Source organism: Leopardus geoffroyi, chromosome A1 (genome assembly GCF_018350155.1).
Source record: "Leopardus geoffroyi isolate Oge1 chromosome A1, O.geoffroyi_Oge1_pat1.0, whole genome shotgun sequence".
In the NCBI taxonomy this organism is placed as follows: Eukaryota; Metazoa; Chordata; class Mammalia; order Carnivora; family Felidae; genus Leopardus; species Leopardus geoffroyi.
The window spans coordinates 192407957-192428218 of NC_059326.1; the positions used below are offsets into that span (position 1 = coordinate 192407957).

At 42.0% G+C, this 20262-nt stretch overlaps 1 protein-coding gene and 1 pseudogene across 3 annotated transcripts in view; one reads left to right on the forward strand and one right to left on the reverse strand.

The window, feature by feature from the left end:
• The first annotated feature begins 1552 nt into the window (after nt 1-1552).
• Nucleotides 1553-3073, forward strand: LOC123605093 (annotated as a pseudogene).
• An 11899-nt stretch (nt 3074-14972) lies between these two features.
• Nucleotides 14973-20262, reverse strand: part of MRPL22 (mitochondrial ribosomal protein L22) — a 35107-nt gene continuing 29817 nt past the window's right edge. For all 3 annotated transcript variants that reach the window (XM_045436369.1, XM_045436358.1, XM_045436376.1), the window contains one exon: nt 14973-15267. In XM_045436369.1, coding sequence (XP_045292325.1) covers nt 15056-15267 — 212 coding nt within the window. In that variant the 3' untranslated portion in view covers nt 14973-15055. The remainder of the gene's footprint in view (nt 15268-20262) is intronic.

Below are 20262 nucleotides of genomic sequence, written 5' to 3' on the forward strand. Positions count from 1 at the left end.
GAACGAAAAGCAGGTCTTTCTGTGCCCAGGTGAAGAGTTTAACCTTTGTTGTGAAGCTTGTGAGGGGTCACTGAGGGGTTGTAAACAGCGCAGGAAAACATTAGAGAAGAAAGCAGAGAGGGGCGGGGTAAGTATTAAGCTCAGTTTTAGGGACACAAACATCTGATTATTCCACTCAGTCATGGGCTTTCTCTTCCCCATTAACACTGGTAATTACTACCATTGACTTAAGGGAAAACAAACCATTAAGGACATGCCACATTTAACACCCTCATTTGCACTCCACACCCTCTCAGAACAGGGAACTCAGATATAAAGAGGTAACTAGGGGCTCCCGGGTGGCTCAGTCCGTTAAGCGTCCAACTTCAGCTCAGGTCATGATCTCACAGTTCGTGAGTTCGAGCCCCACATCGGGCTCTGTACTGAGAGCCCAGAGCCTGCTTGGGATGCTGTCTCTCCCTCTATCTCTGCCCCTCCCCTGCTTGTGCATGTCCTCTCTCTCTCAAAATAAATAAACTTTAAAATAAAATAAAAGAGGTAACTAGCCATGTTACAAAGTCACTTCAGGCTTAAGCATGAGCTCCAAAAAGACTGCTCTCCTTATCTCCCTCCTTAATCACTGCGTGGAGGACACGGGGCTTCCCACAGTGTTCTCCATCTGTTCTTTGCTCCGTGCCAAGCTTTCTTTAGACCCCTAACATCTGTGCTGAGCAGGGCTGGGTCAGAAGACAGTTTTACTCCGGTTACAACCTGCACGTCAAAGGCCTGTGTCACACCGGCTGGGCTTATTTCCACGTTGCTGTGTGGTCATTCCACCACTATCACTAAATGTCCTTCTGAACAGTTCCTCTCCACTGATTTTTCTCTCTATCAATAAGGCTTAAGACTTTATGTGAAAGCTCAAAGTAATGAAAGTAGCCAAAATCACACATTTCTCCTGGGTTAGCTGTATTGTTTATTCTGCTCGGTCCTTTAAATGAGATAGATTTTGGAATTTAATGTTTTGTTTTGTTTTTTTCTAATCACCTAGACAATATATATTCCACCTAGGAAATATCAAAAGTATAGCAAAATGCAAAAAATAAGAATAAAAGTTGCCTATAGGAGCGCCTGGGTGGCTCAGTCGATTAAGCATCTGACCTCAGCCCAGGTCATGGTCTCACAGTTCGTGGGTTTGAGCCCCATGTCAGGCTCTGTGCTGACAGCCCAGGGCCTGGAGTCTGCTTCAGATTCTGCGTCTCTGTCTCCCTCTGCCCCTTCCCCACTCATGCTCTCTCTCTCAAAAATAAATAAACATTAAAAAAAACTTTTAAAAAGCTGCTTATACTCTAATCAGCCAGATGTAATATTCTTAAAATACTGGTGTATTATCTTTTTAATTTTTCTTCTAGTTTTCTTTCTATACATATATCACTTTGTTAAGTTGGGCTTGTGTACACAACTTAAAATTTTACCTTTAAAATGATAGGTTTTCCTGGGGCAGGATGAGGTGAGCAGCTGGATGGCTGTGTTTCAGTTCCCTTCCCTGCCTGTTTCCACATTCCCTGTAGCAATGAGCTTCCTCAAAAATTTCCTACAGCCCTGCTCCACTGAGGGGCCCCAGCAGCAGCAGTCAGAGACCAAGGCTGTGCTGAGCAGCAAGGGCCTTGGCACCGGCACCCTTTGCATCGCTGAGAGCCACCTGACTTGGTCAAATGGCTCTGGATTAGGATTCTTGATGAAATACCCCGTCATTAGCTTCATGTGGCGTCCCGGGACCTAAATGCCTATCCACAAGAGCATTTGTATATCAGGGTGCATGAGGAGGAGGAGGAAGAGGAGGAGGTGAAGGAGAAGAAGAAGGAGGAGGGGCAGGAGGAGAAGGAGAAGAGGAGGAGGAGGAGAAAGAAGAAGAACAAGAAGAGGAGGAGAAGGAGGAAGAAAGGGAGGAAGACAAAGAAGGAAAACAAGAACAAGAACAGGAGGGAGAGAAGGAGAAGAGGAAGAGGAAGAAGAAGGAGGAGGAGGAGGAAGAGGAAGAACAAGAAGAGGAGGAAGAAAAGCAAGAAGAAGAAGAAGGAGGAGGAGGAGGAGGAGGAGGAGGAGGAGGAAGACGGGGAGGAAGAAGAAAGGGAGGAAGACAAAGAAGGAGAACAAGAACAAGAACAGGAGGGAGGAGAAGCAGGAGGGGGAGAAGGAGAAGAGGAAGAGGAAGAAGAAGGAGGAGGAGGAACAGGAAGAAGAACAAGAAGAGGAGGAGAAGGAAGAAAAGCAAGAGGAAGAACAAGAAGAAGAACAAGGAGAAGAAGAAGAAGGAGGAGGAGGAGGAGGAAGAGGAGGAGGAGGAGAAGGGGAGGAAGAAGAAAGGGAGGAAGACGAAGAAGGAGAACAAAAAGAACAAGAACAAGAACAGGAGGGAGGAGAAGCAGGAGAAGGAGGAGGAGGAGGAGAAGGAGGAGGGGGAGGAGGAGAAGAAGAAAAAGAAGGTGGGGGAGGAGGAGAAAGAGGAGGAGGAGGAGAAGGCAGTGATGATGATGTTGAACCTATTGCTCAATTTAGGTCCGTGCTTAGTGATAAACCTACATCGGAGGCAATATTCGCTGCAATGCGTGAATGCCAGGCTTTGCATCCAGATCCTGAGGGTGAAGATTCAGACGACCACCGTGGAGAAGAACACGATGTGGAAGCCCGTGAACAAGGGCGGGGAGACATCCCTACACTTCACACCTGTGAAGCAGGACTACCCCATCGAACAGGGTAAGGCCAAGTCACACTGGAGAGGTAAGAAGGTATGCTTTCTCAGTCTGTGAGCAGTCAGCATAACACAGCTGGAGAGCAGACAGAAGATTCAGTGAGATTGTGAAGAGGGGATAGAGAGAGGTACTACTCCAACCGTTGGTGCTCAGTTTGAGTATGCAGATGTTGACCACTGAGGATGATTTACTCTGCTGTGGGATTCTGCTCGTAACTGTAGGAAAGAACTTGGTGCCTCTTCTACTATGGAGTGGGTGTTGATGAGAGTCTTTGTCTTTCCCCAACCAGCTCTTTTTAGAGACAAAGTATACTGAGACAAAAAGTTCTCATGAGCATTGGATACTATGGCCTTTATTAACAAAGGCGAATTAACTTGACCAAGAGGGTATTTGTAGTTTATCATCTACCCCCAAACTTTCTGTGCATAGGTACCCTCTGAGTAGGCCTACAATTCCTGCCTCCACTCTATGCATCGCCTGTCACCCAGCAGGCCTACGTGATGGGAATGTGCAGGCCCTCGAAGGTGCAGGTACACTGGATGGGAAGGAGGGAGGCTGAGTCTAAGATACACCCCTTTAGAACCTAAGGATCCCCATACCCCTTAAAAAGGCAGAGATCTGAGAAATCCTGGCCTCTGCTCGTTCTCCCCAGGGTTGTGGGTCTTTTTACTAATTTGGGACCCAGATAAATTCATTCAGGCATCTTCATGGAGCCCTTTGGGAAACATCCCAGCCTCGTTCACTACCACTAACGAGTGCCTCGGACCATGTCTCTCACCAGTTTGTTTTGTTATAACCTCTTAGGTCCATCTCCATAACAACAAGTGAAATTGGGATGAAGTCCTCAAAGTACTTCAGATGATAATTATTTTGTCTTTGTAAGAGTTTAACAAGTAAATCTAGGTTTTCTATAAAAATACATACATTCGTAAATACATAAATAGATAAAAGAATGGCTTTTGTTACGCTCCAGAAACTACTCTTGGGGCTTCATATGTTTTATGTGATTAATAGCGTATTGTGAACATATCCTTATGTCATTCAAAATTATTCAAACATGTGCTTTAATGGCTACATGCTATAGCACCACACTGTGCATTATCAGAGCCTTGGTGTCCAATGTACAAGCCACTGCCTGCATAAGCTGCGGGACTGGCATGTGGTGAGGTCTCCCTCAAGCAAGAGGAGCCTTTTCTCCTAGGTCACACAAAGGTGCCATTTGGGCTAGAAAATGCCCAGGTGCACAAAAATAGCATAACCTAGCCAGCTCCCCATCACTGGGATGTCTCGGGTCATTTCCATGTATCACTATTATAAATATCTTTGGGGGTTTTTTTAATAAATAAATTTTTTTTTATTTTTGTATGTTTACTTATTTTTGAGAGAGAGAGAGAGAGAGCAGGGGAGGGGCAGAGAGAGAGGGAGACACAGAATCCAAAGCATACTCCAGGCTCCGAGCTGTCAGCACAGAGCCCAATGTGGGGCTCAACCTCGCGAACCACAAGATCGTGACCTGAGCCGAAGTCAGATGCTTAATCGACTGATTCACCCAGGCACTCCTGTGCATAATTTGTTAAATCAAAGAATACATAATTTTTGAGGCTCTTGTTAATGTTGCTGAACTGCTCTCCTACCACATACTTCAGAGTGCCCTTTTCTCTACAGCTTCTCCATTCTAGATGTTTCCATCTTCTCTAATCCTGGACAATTGAATGTATGACAAGTGCACATTTTTAATGTCCAATGATTTGATTACTAGAGAGAATGAATATTTTTATTTTTAGGTTTTTTTCAGTTTTTATTTTTTATTTGAGAGAGAGAGAGAGCATGAGCAGGGGAGGGGCAGAGGGAGAGGGACGAGAAACTCATCCTCATCGTAGACCCCAATGTGGGGCTTGATCCCACAACTCTGGGATCATGACCTGAACCAAAATCAAGAGTCAGATGCTCAACCAACTAAGCCACCCAGGCACTCCAGAATGAATGTTTTTAGATGCTTGTTAAAAATATGTATTTCTTCCCTTAAAAATGGCCAATCATATTCCTTGCCATTTTTCTATTGGGATATTAGTCTTATTGATTTAAGGGCTCTTTGTAGGTCAAGAATGTTAACCTGTTACCTGCCATGTGTTTTTTTTATGTATTTATTTTTTCCATGTATTTTAAAAACATTTTTCCCAATTGTATATTGTCTTTTGATTTTGCTTTGATACTTTAAAATTTGTATGTCATTTTTAACATGAGAGTAGTCAAATCTATTGATCTTTTCCTTTATGGCTTCTGCCTTTACTTTGATGTTTAAAAGGCTTTTTCCATTCCAACTCAGAATTTACCATTTGTTCATTTTTAATTAAACATCACATATCTGTAACCTAGGTCCTTTCAAACTGGCCTTGGTTTATAAGGTTCAGAGTCTGCTAACTTGTTCCAAAAAAATGTGGCTGCTTTGGCTAGCAGAGCATTGGACTGGGAGTGGGGAATTGGGAGAGGAAATGGGAGAAATTAATCTTCAATAGATTCTGCTTCTCTGTGCCTAAATCCTCTGTGTTGTAAAATGTAGAAAATTACATTTGGACCTCAATTTTACCCTTTTTTCCTATTATAAAATATGGCACATAAACAGAAGGCTGCACAGTGATAAATAATCATGACAACTGTCCATATAACTGTCATCTGTGTTACTGAGATGGAGATAGAGAGATGGGGGAGGGGACGGAGGGGAAGGGGGAAGAGGACAGGGTTGGGGGAGGGAGAGAGAAGAGAGATTCCTGCTGAAGGTCCTTTCTCAAGGACACACTCCTCTTACCTCTTGGTAATCACTATCCTGACTGTTAAGGTCTTCACCTCCTTGTTGTGCTTTAGGCTTTGATCCCCTATGTATTCGTCACCTAAATTTCCTGCATGTTTCTAAGTTTTTAATGGTTTGATTTTTTTCATTCATATCTCTAATCCATTAAAATTTATCTTATTTTACGATGTGAGAAATTAAAAGTTATTTTTTCCTCAGATGGTTTAGCAATTATTTTGGCACTGCTTATAGCACAATACTTTCTTCCTGAACCATGCTTTTAACAGTCAGGTTTCAGGCGCCTGGGTGGCTCAGTCGGTTAAGCATCCGACTTCGGCTCAGGTCACGATCTCACGGTTCGTGGGTTCGAGCCCCGCATCAGGCTCTGTGCTGACAACTCAGAGCCTGGATCCTGTTTCAGATTCTGTGTCTCCCTCTCTCTCTGCCCCTCCCTCACTCGTGCTCTGTCTCCCTCTGTCTCAAAAATAAATAAACATTTAAAAATAAATAAATAAATAAAAGTCAGGTTTCCTGAGCTGTAATTTATCCTCTTTAAGGGTAAAGTTCTATGAATTTTCACAAACATACACAAGTGTGTAGTCACCACCATCATCCCACACAGTTCACTTGTGCCCTTTTGTAGTGAGTCCCACACCCCGGCGCCTGGCAACCACCGATCTGTTTGCTGTTCCCATAGTTGTGCCTTTTCCTGATCGTCAACCTAACATGAACATACAGTTTCTAGCCTTTTGAGTCCGCCGTCTTGCACATAGCACGATGCTTTTGAGATCCGTCCATATTGTTGCTTGTATCAGTAATTCATCCTTTTTATTGACAAGTAGTATCCCATCGTCAGGGTACACAGGTTCAGTCTTTCACCATTAAGGATGATGGTAGCTGTAGGGTTTTTGTAGCTGTCCTTTATCCGATGAGGCAGTTCTACTTGGCTGAGAGTTTTTATCACAAATGGATATTCGATTTTATCAAATGCCTTTCATGAAGCTACTGAGCGATGCATCTCTGTCTGTCTGCCCTGGGAGTAATAGACTTCGCCACCCTGGAGACTTGAAGCTTTAGTCTACATTCAAGGGGAAATTGTCCAGTGGAAGGGGCAGGGCCTTGTGCCCCACAGCACTTGAAGCCCTGTGAGCAAGTGCTGCCACCTGGTGGCAAGTCCGTGACCCTGGTAGCTTAAGGCTTTTGATGCCTAAAAGAGAAGAACCCAGGAAGCACATGACATTTTGTGTCCCCCAACCACCATTAATCAATTGCCTCTGCCCTGCTTGTACCTCCGAGGTGGGCTGGAGAGAGCCAGGCTCCTGCCCCCCGTATTTCTCGTGAGCACGTGGTGGAAGTCTGTGGGAAAGGTTACCGCTGAGCGTGACACTTCTCGGCGACCTCCACTATCCCCGATTTACACTCTTGGCACAGATGGATGATAGTGGTACATTCGACAGCTGGTTTCTTCTCACCCACGTGGAAAGTGGAGGTGCCTCAGGCTCCCGTGGTCCGCCAGAGCCCAGAGGTGGCGAAGCCCGTCTCAGCGGAGAGGAACTGCTTTCTCTTCTGAATCAGGCTACTCGGTGGCCTCACAACCTCACCTACCTCCTGGGATCAACAAAAGTAATGATTTTGTAGTTTCTCTGTCATTTCCTCATTATTAGGTTAGCTTAACAGCTTTCTGTATCTTAAGCAGAAGCCTAAGAACACTTAAAATCCCACCTTTACCTTATACCAAATGTATATACTTGACTCTGTTTAGGGGGCTATTTTTATTCTTACACAAGAATCATGCTACTTTGATAATAAATCTTTCTTTCTAACAGTGTAAGTCAGCCTTCAATCTTCCAAAAATTCTTCAGCCCTTTATTAATCTTCCCAGGTGACCTTAGAATTATATTGTCTAGTTAAAAAAAAAAATACTTTTGACATTTTTATTAGAATCGAAATGGCAGAATTATTGAGATGCCATCCAAGAATGTGGTATGCCTTACCATTTATTTAAGACTTCACGTCTCCCAGTGAAGTTTTAGTTTTATTTATATGGGTCCTGCATACTTTTCTTACGTCAAGTTTATTTCTAGATATCTTATATTTGGCCTCTATCTTAATGCCTTTTTAAAATTGTATTTTCTAACTGATAATTGTTGATTTAAAAGATAAGCGTTGATTTTTGTGTACTGATTTTGTAACCAACAGACTTGTTCAATGCTTCTTACTCTTAATAATTTTTCAGTTGCTTTTCTTCAATGCCCAGGTAGGCAATTACACGCAAGTAGTAATTTATCTCCTCCTTTCTGAAGCTTTTTCTCTTATTTCATTTTGTCTTACTATTTTCACTAAACTTTTGGGAAATATTAAATGACCATGGACAGTAGGCATACTTGACTCTGGTGGGGAACACCAGTTTCACCAGTAAGTATGATGATACCTGGGGTAAATACAATAAATCTGCTTATCCAATAGCCACTCCAATTCCATTCTATGTTGTACCTGATGAAGAAAAGAGCAGCCCTTGACATTCGGAAGCTGGCCAGGCATTCAACACTAACCTGTGTTGTTCTCCCATTGGACATAAACCATCTCACAGAATACCAGCTCAGACAAGGTCACTCTGAGACCATGACTAAATGAGAGAAAGCAAGTCCACACTATAATTTTTCCTAAGCACAGACAAAAATAAGGTCCTGTGCCACCCACAAAATACCAAACATCTCCCTCTCCTGGCTAAAATAAGTGACTGTTAATTCTTTACCAATTATACCTTTTTTCCCCTCTAGTTTACCTATCTATAAAATTATTGAGATTTTAAATCATAAAATTCCCGTCACCCCGACTTTCAGATGGCATCCTACCTAGAGTGAATCCTTGCTTCCTCAGGCCCTCCACAAATCACCCAACCAAAGGTCAAATCCTATAAAGGTTCTATCTAACACCCTCTTATGGAGGGTTCCCATCGTTCCTTGCTGCAACAAGTAATGAACCCACCTCACTCAGTTATGTGTTCACAGCAGTCTCTGGCTAGAGAACATGGGCATGCTTTACAAGTTCAGAACACTAAAAAGTACAGTTCTAGACACTCTTATAGCTAAGGTTCAAGACCTATGACATTTCTGCCAATAATTTACACCCATGAGAGATTCAGATAAGAAAGAAAACAATGTGAGGAGGTGGCCAAAGACTGACAGAGTACATATTCTAGAAAGCATAATACAGACATCTGGCCTTTATAGAGCAGCTACAATGGATCCTGGTATCGAGTCTATAGCATCATGAGTGGTCTTTCCACTAAACAGTCCTGTAGTGGTGGAGGGAGTATTTTTGTGGCTGTATCATCCAGGTTGCATGTAGCTTTAAAACTTAGTTCTTGGGGCACTTGGAAATCCTTTGAGCTAGCTAATAGTCTCTAATAATCCCCTTTTGCTCAAATCATTCTTAGATGTCGTCAGAATTAGACACCTGCTGCCTTATTGTGATGTCTTATACCACTGTTATAGCTATTAGGATGCCAAAATGATTGTGAGGGCATCATTTCCAACTCTCAAGTATTACTCAAGTTGATCTTTTGGCCAACTCTAAACCAGAACCGTAAAGAAAGGGGGATTCTGGGAAATGTAGTTCCAGGTCAGGCAAGTGGGCAATGAAATGATCCAGCACATTTCTACATAGAATTCCTAATTTTCTTTGCATGCTTTATGCCTTTTTCTCATACCTATTTTTTTCATTGGTAATTCTTGACTGGGCTCACAGGATCTGTCTACTTCAGGATTTTTTTTCCCCCAAGAACCGAGAGTTAGGAGTGTTCTACTATCAAGTATATTATGTTTAAACTTTCTTTTTAAAAAGAACAAATTTCTAGTTTTAGGGCAGTAGGATTTTTTAAAATGATATATATATATATATGTATATTTGTTTTTAAGAGAGAGAGAGCATGCATGAGCAGAGGAGAGGGAGAGGGAGAGAGGGAGAGAGGGAGAGGGACAGGGAGAGGGAGAGAGAGAGAGAATCAATCTTAAGCAGGCTCCCCGCCCAGTGCAGAGTTGGACATGGGGCTCAATCCCACGAACCTGGGATCATGACCTGAGCTGAAATCAAAAGTCAGATGCTTAACCAACTAAACGCCCCAGGCAGCCCAAAAGTGATCTATATAATTCCTATTTGGGGGAATCTACCGAGGTCTTCTTTGTGATAAGCCTGGAATCAATTTTACAAATTCTTACAGACATTTGGAACAGACAGGTGTTTACCACAGCTGTTATTATATAACAAACCACCTCAAATCTCAGCGGCTTACACAATAAGAACTTATTACTTTTCATGAGTCTATAGGTCAGTTGTGGTGATTTTTTATAGTCTCAACAGAGTTCATTCATGCTTCCATAATCAGTTTTTGGTTGGGTAGACAGCAGTGCCGATGTAAGATGGGCTGTCTAATGGTTGGCTGGCTGTAAGCTGGGGGCCCACAGTTCTTCCACGTGGTCTCTCACCCTCCAGCACGTTAGCCTGGACTTGTTTACGTGGCAGAAGCAGAGGTGTAAGAAAGAAAGGGGAAGCACACAAGGCCTAGGCTGAAAACTGCGAACTGTCACTTCTGGTACATTCTACTGGCTAAAGAAGTCACAAAGCCAGCCCAAATTCAAGAGGTCAGAATAGATTCCACTTTCTCTTTCTTTTTTAAGTTTTTATTTATTTATTTTGAGAGAGAGAGAGAGAGAGAGGGAAAGAGAGCGCACACACAGGTGCACGTGAGCAGGGGAGGGGCAGAGAAAGGGGGGGAGAGAGAGAGAATCCGAAGCAGGCTCCACACTGACAGAACCCCAAGAACCCCAACTCCACCTCTTTATAAGAGGACCTGCAAAGTCACATTGCAAAGGGCATGGATATAGGGAAAGAACAAAGAACTGTGGCCAGATAGATACATGAACTTAAATCACTGAAATCAGAATTTCTTACCCTGGGGTCCACTACAGATACTTGGAATTTATAGATGACCTTCAGGAGGTCTAGAAATTTTCTCAAATTGACTGCAGAACATGTTCCTCCATATGTGTATTCAACACCCCTTTTATTTTATTTAATGCCTTTTCCTTAAATTCCACTTTGTTTGATATTAATATTGCCATCCCTTATTTTATAGAGTGGAATTTTTATGAGTCTCTTTGGGCCATAAGTGAATATAATGATTCATTCAAGTCCCTACTGAACAAACATAAAAAAAATTTTACTTGAGTGAAAAAGTGTGATTTACCTACCAATATTTTTTTTCTTCCAACCAATGTATTTGCGATTCCATAACAGATATATCTGACGTTTTGGCTGGTTTGACTTAAAAATAAAGAAAACTCTCATATAGAAATCTGACCCTAGACGGTTACATCAGAGACACAGGCTTAAGGAAAAGGGCCCAAACTGATGTTAATGTCACCTATGCAACTTTCTCCTGCTTTAGAATCTGTCTGGAAGCTTACTCCCAAAACATTTCCTGTTTTAAACCTACATATGTGAGTGGGCCCATCTTAATCAACTGAAATCATTATTACAACCTCTGTATTAAAATGAAAAGAAGGGGTGGTGCCTGGGTAGCTGAGTCAGTTGAGTGTCCAGCTCTTGGTTTCGGCTCAGGTCATGATCTCACAGTTTGGGAGTTTGAGCCCCCATTGGGCTCCATGCTGACAGGGCACAGCCTGCTTGGGATTCTCTCTCTTCCTCCCTCTCTGCCCCTCCCCCACTCATGCTCACGCTCTCTCTCAAAAGAAACAATCAATGAAAGGAAAGGAAAGGAAAGGAAAGGAAAGGAAAGGAAAGGAAAAGACTCTACTATTTTTCATCACTTACAGAAAACGCACTCATTTTATTTTGCAATGTTTGCAGTACACGTCACCTGTCTTTCCCCTGGGGCTTAGCTGGAGCCTTATAAGGTTTGGTAAATTTGAGTCCGCTCCAATGACAGTATATTTTCCCTTTGCATCCCACAACCATCTTAACTTGCGGAAGCATGAAGTGGTCCTCATGTTCATAGTGTTAAAAACAGAACTCAAGTTGGCATTCTAACGCAACTCTTTACTTTTCCAAAAAGCAGTAACTGTATTTCAGGACACCTGATGTCTGCCTGCATAGCCTCATCCCTCCACTTCCCTAATATGCAGCACAGTAAACTCTTGCAATCACTAATTTACAGTCTTGTCTTTCCTATCACAGCGTGAGCTCCACGGGGCAGGACTGTTTCCTCTTCCACTGTTTGAACCCTCAGCACCAGGCCTGTAAGGGTTGCCCAATAAATTGAGTTGAAAAAAACGAAAAGCTAATCACTTTTTAAAAATCTGAGTCTGGGCAGGGCGCCTGGGTGGCTCAGGTGGTTAAGCGTCCGACTTCAGCTCAGGTCATGATCTCACAGTCCATGAGTTCGAGGCCCGTGTTGGGTTCTGTGCTGACAGCTCAGAGCTTGGAACCTGCTTCAGATTCTGTGTCTCCCTCTCTCTCTGCCCCTCCCCTGCTCACGCTCTCTCTCAAAAATAAATAAAAATTTAAAAAAAAAAAAAAAAAAAAAAAGTCTGAGCCTGGGTGGCTCAGTCAGTTGAGCAGCCAACTCTTGATCTTGTCTCAGGTCATGATCTCACAGTTCTTGGGTTGGACCCCTGTGTCAGGCTCTGTGCAGACAGCGTGGAGCCTGCTTGGGATTCTCTCTCCCTCTCCCTGCCCCTCCCCCACTCGTTCTTGCATGTGTGTGCTCTCTCTCTCAAAATAAATAAGTAAACTTTAAAAAAATCTATCCTATGTTAAAAGTCAGGATAATGGTTACCTCTGGGGAAGAGAAGGGGGTTAGTAACTGGGCTTGGGCGTGAAGGGGACTTCGGAGTTGCTGTCAGGTTCTATCCACCTGGTTACTTGAGCATGTTCACTAGTTCACTTACTGAGCTATATATTTACGCTTAGTGCGGTTTCTGAATATGCTACACTCCAGCAAAAAAAGTTTAAGTCTATCATGATTACCTGACAAAGAAGGAAATTACAAGAATTTCAGAGATCACCATTAAACAAAAATTAACAGGGGCACCTGGCTGGTTTAGTTGGTAAAGCATGTGACTCTTGATCTCTGGGTCGGGAGTTCAAACCCCACGTTGGGCATGGAGCCTACTTAAAAAATAATAATAACAACAAAAGTAATACTTAACAGACATTGTTTCCGAACATGTAAACTTAAACTGTAAGTAGGAACCAAAATGTTCATTTATGTTAGAAAATGTACTCTCAACCATAGAAACTAACCAGATGTACTCTGCTTTTGTTGCAATGGGAAAGTTTCGTTGAGATGATGTATATAAAGTGCTTAAAACAGTGCTAGGGGCATAGTGCTACATGTTTGCTACAATTATACTTTTTAACACATCAGAAGAATTTCCAAATGAAGGCTTCACCTTAGCTCACAGCCAATTTTCTTCATTAGAATCCAAGGTCTGTTTTGCCCTTACCTCTTTTAAAATAGTTATGGAGCCCATTCACCACCTGGCTTGTTTTGGTCACACCTGAGGAATTCAGAATTCCCAGGCTAAGAATCACGGAACAGCTGCACTGAAAGAGAACAGGGAGACCCTCTAGTCCAGTGATTCTCCAGTATGCACATCACTGCGGCACTTGTGAAAAGTTCAAGTGCCCATGCCACATTCTGATTCACTTAGTGTGAGAGTAGCACCAGGCATCTTTTAAACCAGTAATTCAAGTGAATCTGAAGGTGGTCTACAAGAAACACCGAACCTCTTGTTCTGTAGATAAACAAAATAGAAGCCAAGGAGAGAAGGGACCCGCCCAGGGCCTTTTGTGGTTAATGGGTGTGCCAGGACTGGAATGGAGGTAGCCTTTTACCACTCCAGTGTTATTTCCATGAAGCCATGCCGCGGTAACTTAGGACCCAGAGTGAATCTGTCTTTAGCCTTCATGGCTTATTGCCCTGAGCCCTTGGCCTTTTCACCCATGCGTTAGGTTAACTGGAGAGGCGCGAAACCCATCTGTCTATTCATTAGGTACACAGAACCAGGTACTTTAGGAACCTTGTTGAAATCGTAGCTCCGCTATTTTTACATACCATGTGACCGAGAGAATTATTTGAGTTCTGTGTACTTCGGTTTCTTCCTTTATAAAATGACAAAACAGTATCTACGGTTTGCAGGATATTGTGAAGAGTTATATAAAATACTATCACAGAACTTGGCAAATAATGAGATTCCAGTAAATAGTAGCTATTAATGCCATCTTAAAACGTGGCACTAAAACCACATTCTTCATACTAGAGGAGTATCCTCAAGTGTGGTTCCCTACAACAGAATCATCTAGAAGTCCCTGTTGTTTTTTTTTAAATAAAGATTTCTGGGGGCACCTGGATGGCTCAGTCGGTTGAGCATGCAATTCTTGATTTCAGCTCAGGTCATGATCCCAGGGTTGTGGGATCAAGCCCCGCATCAGACTCCACGCCGAGCGTGAAGCCTGCTTAAGACTCTCTCCTTCCCTCTGTCCCTATCCCCCTCTCAAAAATAATTTAAATAAATAAATAGATAGATAGATAGATTTCTGAAACTTGTTCCTCCCAAGACCTGGTGAATCAGAGTCATGGGGGCAAGACCCAGAAGTGTGCATTAACAAGCAAGCACCCCAGGTTCTCCCTCTACATACCAAAGTTTGAGTAACACTGGTCTAGGGCTGTGGGAGTGCTTTTCTTGTCAGTGAAAACACACATCAGTGAGAGCCAAAAAGAGCTGAACACTTGCTCTACTTTAATACTAACACCTTTCTGTGAATAAGAGGTCAATGAGTGCCACCTACTGCCTTGTTTTGGAATGCAGCGCTCAGATCGGTTCAATTCCTCTCTCCGTAATAGAATTCACTCTGAAAAATGAATCAATCCAGAACAAGATAGCCAAGTAACAGAAAGCATTGTTGGAAGGAGACATGAAAACAGCCTTTATTTAACTAGGAGAAAACTTTCCCGGTTAGAGGGTTTTGGAGTTCTAGATTAATGTATTTAATAAACTTCTGTAATCTCTAGTTACTGCTAAAGCAGTCAAGGAAAATAAAATTCCTCACCCGTTGGCCCACACCAACAGTGAAAGAAAAAACAGAACTACACAATGTCCTAAAATGCATACAGCTATGCTCACCTCCACCACTTCCTTCCCTAGTCCCAAGAGAAAAGCAAGGGAAACAACCACAAGCTTTCTTCTTCTGTAACCTTCTACTCAAGTCCCTTATTGAAACTGCCCTCCTGCAGATGAAAAGTTAACATTCCCTCCCAAAGGTACTCAAAAAAGCCTTCTGAATTATAGTCTGTTACTATGTTGAAAGCTGATTTCCCCTCGCAGGTTGCAAATATACCCAGAGGACAAAAGAGGTGGGCAAAAGCCTTATGAATATTCATATAAAATGAGCAATTATACTTCATATTGCAATAATTCAATGACAAGTCATAAAAAGCATTTGTCTTTAATTTGTCTCGTTTTAGAAAATAAATGGCAAAATATATACACTGTGGAATCTGAACCCCCCATCACAGAGTGTGAATAATGGTCCGGTTACGAAGCTCCTGAATATACTCCTTGGCATGGGTGACCGCCGTCTTCGGTGCCTCACGTGGAGGTGGAGGGCCTTCCACCAACTTCACAAAATAATGGCAATAAACCTTCTCCATGATCCCAAAGCGACCTCTGCCGTGGTATCGGATGCGTTTCAGGTACTGGCCTCGCCCTGAGGTTGACTCAGCTAGACAGGGAAGACAAAGAGAGTTACAGGAAATGACTGCATCCCCAAGACTATAGCTCCATCAGGTGAGCAATCTGTCCTTTCTTCGACTGGATTCTTAGACTACCTGAGTTCCCTGGCTGGTGAGAGCAAATTTGTCTCAACACAAGCATCTCTTGAGTACTTAGTAAGGAACAGGCTCTATTCTAGGTGTTGGAGAAAGAAGAGTGAACAAGACTAGCAAAGGTCCTATCTCCGTGAAGTGTACAATCCAGAGGAGAAAGACAGAAAATAAACATGATCGTTGCAGTCAGTGACAAGTACGAAGAATAAAACAGTGATGTGACAGAGAATGATGGGGTGCCGGGAGCGACCTCAGACTGGAGGGTGTGTCACGAGGCATCTTTGAGGAAGAGACATTTGATCCAAGACCAGAATGAGTCGTCCATGCAAATATCTAGGGACATGGTATTCCAGGCTGAGGGAAAAGCAAGTGTAAAGACCAATGGTGCCCGGCTTGTTTTAGAAACAGAAAAAAGACCAGCCTGCTGAAGCATCCTAAACAAGGGAAAGAGTCGTACAAACAAGGGAAAGAAATCAGACATGAAGGCAAAATTACATAGAGCCTTGAAGGCCGAGCTAAGGAGTTTTTATTTTATTCTAATTGTGATGGGAAGTCACTGGAACCAAATGTTCCCAGATGCTGGTCCTCTGACTACATCAGACTAGCCTACGGAACATATTTTAAATGCAGATGCTGAGACCTCCATCTCTGGAGACTCTAATTTAGTATATTTGGGGTGGGCCTTGGAAATTACATTCTGAACAAATAAGACCAATCCCTTTCCCCCAGTAATTCTGATTTGGGGCCAGTTTTAGGAACTCCCACATCACAGCTGCTTCCCCGTCTCCCGTCCCCAACTCTGCACGTTAAAGTATGACTTTGTAAAATTTAAGAAAATTTTTCCAACACTGGTTAAGAAGAAATCTGTTACCTGTTTTCACACACAGTAAATCAGAGTGGTAGCCGCCTTCTACTATTTTCTGAATTTATTTAGTCCATTACTTCGTGAGTCAATTTAATAAGGCTTTTTTACAAAGCCAAAACCTATAGAATACGTATCAAATTAACCCACTTCAATACTCACCATTCTTATATTCTTGCTGAGACATAACTTTATAAACACAAGGACTATGTTCAAGTATGCACCTGACAACCCTCTCACTAGAGTCCTCTCATGAAATGGGTTTCAGCAGAAACACCCTAGCTTTGCCAGAGAGAAAGCTAAGGATGAAAGTGATTAAGAAAACCTCTTCAGGTCTCGGTGAGATAAGGAAAGAGGTGCTATCCTTCTATCAACTTCATCCCTGGGCACTAAAAGAAATGTGTTTAAGGGTTTCCAGAGAGAAAGACAAATTACACAAATCACTTTATAATGAAGTAAGACTAGTTCCTCTGGATCCACCTGTCAGGAGGAAACCTACAAATAAGCATGATGACACTAGAAAAAGTTTAGAAATCTTCTAAAAGGCATTTTGCAAACATGACGGCTGCTTCTATCCACACTTGTGACGCGGCTCAACTTGAGCACCGATTTCCAAACGCTCTGAGGAAAAGGAACACTACACCACTGAATACAGTATCTTAACCAGCTAACTGTGTGGTATTACGTAACCTATCCAAACACAGTGATCAGCCTTATCAGGGTCTATGTTAACTACCACTTTCCATCTCCGCCAAACACATTAAGAGCAAACATCAGTATCTGCTAAATGTCAGTCACGATTTCATCCTAAAGCCATGAAATACCATCTACCTATCTTGTGGCACATAATGCCATCATTTTTTAGTTCAGAACAAAAACATTAATTCTTCTGAAACACCAGGATTCTTTAGTACACTACAATGGGAATATGCAATACAGCCACTCTGAGGTCTGAATGAAATCAGGACTTAGAAGTATAGATTCCAAATTGGTTTCTGGTCTCCACTCCTCATAATAATTCTGTATGTTAGGGGTTTCAACTGCGTTTGTATGGAAGCATTTCAATTAAAAGGAAACAATATATAGAAGCTCACTATCCTGTGGCTCTGTTCCAAATGAAACACAGGTGGAGAGAGATCCAAAACCATGCCATTCATTCACTCACCAACTATTTCTGAGTTGCTACTAGGTGCCAGGCTCTATCCTGGACTGCAGGGTTTCAGCAGTGGCCCAGACATCGAGGAGCCCTTCTGTCTGCCTTATGCCCCACCTGTGGAGGCCCCAAGGCACAATTTCAAAACCACTGCTTATGGTTAATAGTCTTAAAACACTGCCTTAATAACATAAATCTCCTACCCCCAAACTTCCTGTGGTTCCTTTTCAATACAGTGTTAACCAAATCCCAGTGTTAACCAAATGCCATGGTCGGCCCTCGGGATCTAGGCCCAGTCTGCCCTTTCAGTTTTATCTACTCAAGATCAACCTGCTGCTTCCTTCAACTATTCTCACTGGACCACACAATTGCTGCTCATTCCACCCTAGGTGCCTTAGCTCATGTGGTTACTCCACCCTGAAAATCTTCTTTCTTCCTGGATGCTCTTTCAAATACCCAAATAGCTAGCTTCAAAAGCTAAATTTTTCCAGAAGATTACCATGATTCTTCTAATCAATACTGACCTCTTCTTTTCTACTCCTACTATTTACCTACATTACTCTTTTTGGTCCCAAACCGTATGCTATCTTGTATAAGTGTTCATGTTTAATCTGTAAAAGTCACTGCCTCATACACGTCTTTTGAATTGCCCCAAAAGTTCACGTTCAACAAGGAATGGAAATGATTTTGAAATACAACTTCTGCTAATTACTATCACTTTTTCAATACAGGTATCTGGCAAATTTGCTCAAATTCTAAAATAAGTTTCAAAATCTTCCAAGTACATACAGTACTAACAGTGTAAACGGTTTATTCTTGCTCAGAAGAACAATTTATGTGTCCTTCCAAAGGACTACAAACAACAAAATTACATGTGCTAAGTGTTTTAAATTGCTTTAATATGATATACTACCACCTCTAACTGTGTGGGTAGTATGCACGTGGAAGGTACTCAAATACTTTCTGAATCAAAGAAAAAAAACATTAAAACATCTCAAAAATGGGAACAGCCTAAGGATAATGCCCAACAGGTATCAAGAATTTAAAATACTGTCAGTATTTCCTATTACTAGTATTTAGGTAAATGTGAATCCTGACATTCTAAAATTGGAAACCACTCTTCTCCCCCCTTCAACGCTCTTTGCCCAGAAGACTGATTTACAAAGTCAGTCAATCACTTTCCCTAAAGAAACACGTTAGATGCCATGAATCGCTAAGCACTGACATTTTATTAGTCCATGTCCACTTGTTAAGGCCTGTTCACAGTGCCATTAGTCATCATTATAAGTTTGAAAGGAAATGAATTTTCAAAATCTGTGGTCATGCAACACCAGGTATTAGCTTTAGAATGATGACAGGCATTTGAAGGAATTACCACATAATGAGAACATACGCTACCAAAAAGCACTTCCCTTATAACGCTAGACTTGCTCATGTCAAGGGACTGAGGGGCCACCACTAAGCCAAAATCATAGCCAACAAGCAACTAGTCTTTCATAACTCGAAAAGACATCTATCCATGGAATGAAATGTTTAGGCCTTTTTCAAGAATACAACGAGAAAAATCAGTGTCCCATATTTTATAGGTAAGAATCACTAAGATGTTTATTAAACAAATAGCTCCCCAGGCCTCCTCCCGCTCTGAGGTTTCAGATCCAGTGGGTCTGTGGTGGGGCCTGGCAATCTATATTTTTTTTAATAAGAACCTCAGATGATTCTTATCAGGGAAGTTTGGCAAATACAGGGATAAAATGTCTGACATGTCACGGTAAGATTCTTCATCTTCTCGAAGGTACCCATTCCTTTTTCCTTCAGAAAGGAGGTAGGCAGCAAAATACTTAGCAAATGGGTTTTTATAATCATAAGACAAATCTAAACTTATCAGTCCCATTCAAGAAGAGATTTTTACACAAAAGTGGGTGAAAAAAGGGTACAGGTTGGATAGAGTTTTTTCAGCGGAAATGTGCAGAAGGAGACCAACGAATTAAAGGCCCATTCACGTAGGATTGGTTAAGTTTATTTTTGCTTAATGGCAACATTGAACTTTGCTCCTTCATTTGGGAAGACAGGATTAAGCTCCTCACCCTTTCTCACTTTACGAAAATTACTGAAAAGGATTTAAAGACAAATTCTATTTCATTTGTATCTGAATTCCATTACGTTTTGTCTGCCAGCTAAGAAGGCCATATTCCTATGAAACTGAATAAAATTAATTAAATTAGATTTGATATTCAGTCACAGAGCAGGAAAGGTCACCAAGAGGCTTTAAGCAAATGGTCTCACTCTTCATCCATTTCATCTCTTCCAATGATTCTGGACCCTCCCAGCATTATTTATTCATGCTGCTCCCAGAAGAAAACGCTTATGATTAACTACTACGGCCCTGCATTTTCTGAGCTGCCCTTTTGATTTCCCTCTGCATCTGTGCATGTATCAGAATATAATCAGTTATACAAGATTCAGCTTTAAAATAAGATATTTCAATTTGAAATCATAACTCATTTGCATTTCAGGAGTAGGTGTGGTCGCCAGCATCAATTCCAGGTGAGCTGAGATAGGATTTTAACGTAACCAGCATAAATATCTCCAGTAGGGCAGTGGTCATGTGGCTAAGTAGAATTTACATGATCTGTTTTTATTCTAATTGTTGAAAAACCCTAATGGACAACTAATTTCTCCCATAATGATTCAGCCTTTTTCTCTCTATTTAGAGAGTAGCAGTTCCCCATATCTTGAATTTAAAATACCTTTAGTCCTTCCTATATGTAGGTTTGGCAGATTGAGAAAATTTTGCTTCGACATCAACATCTCTGTTTGATTACGAAACTGCTGAGGTTAGGAGTAAGTACTGCCGAAGAGAGAGGAAAACATTAGCCC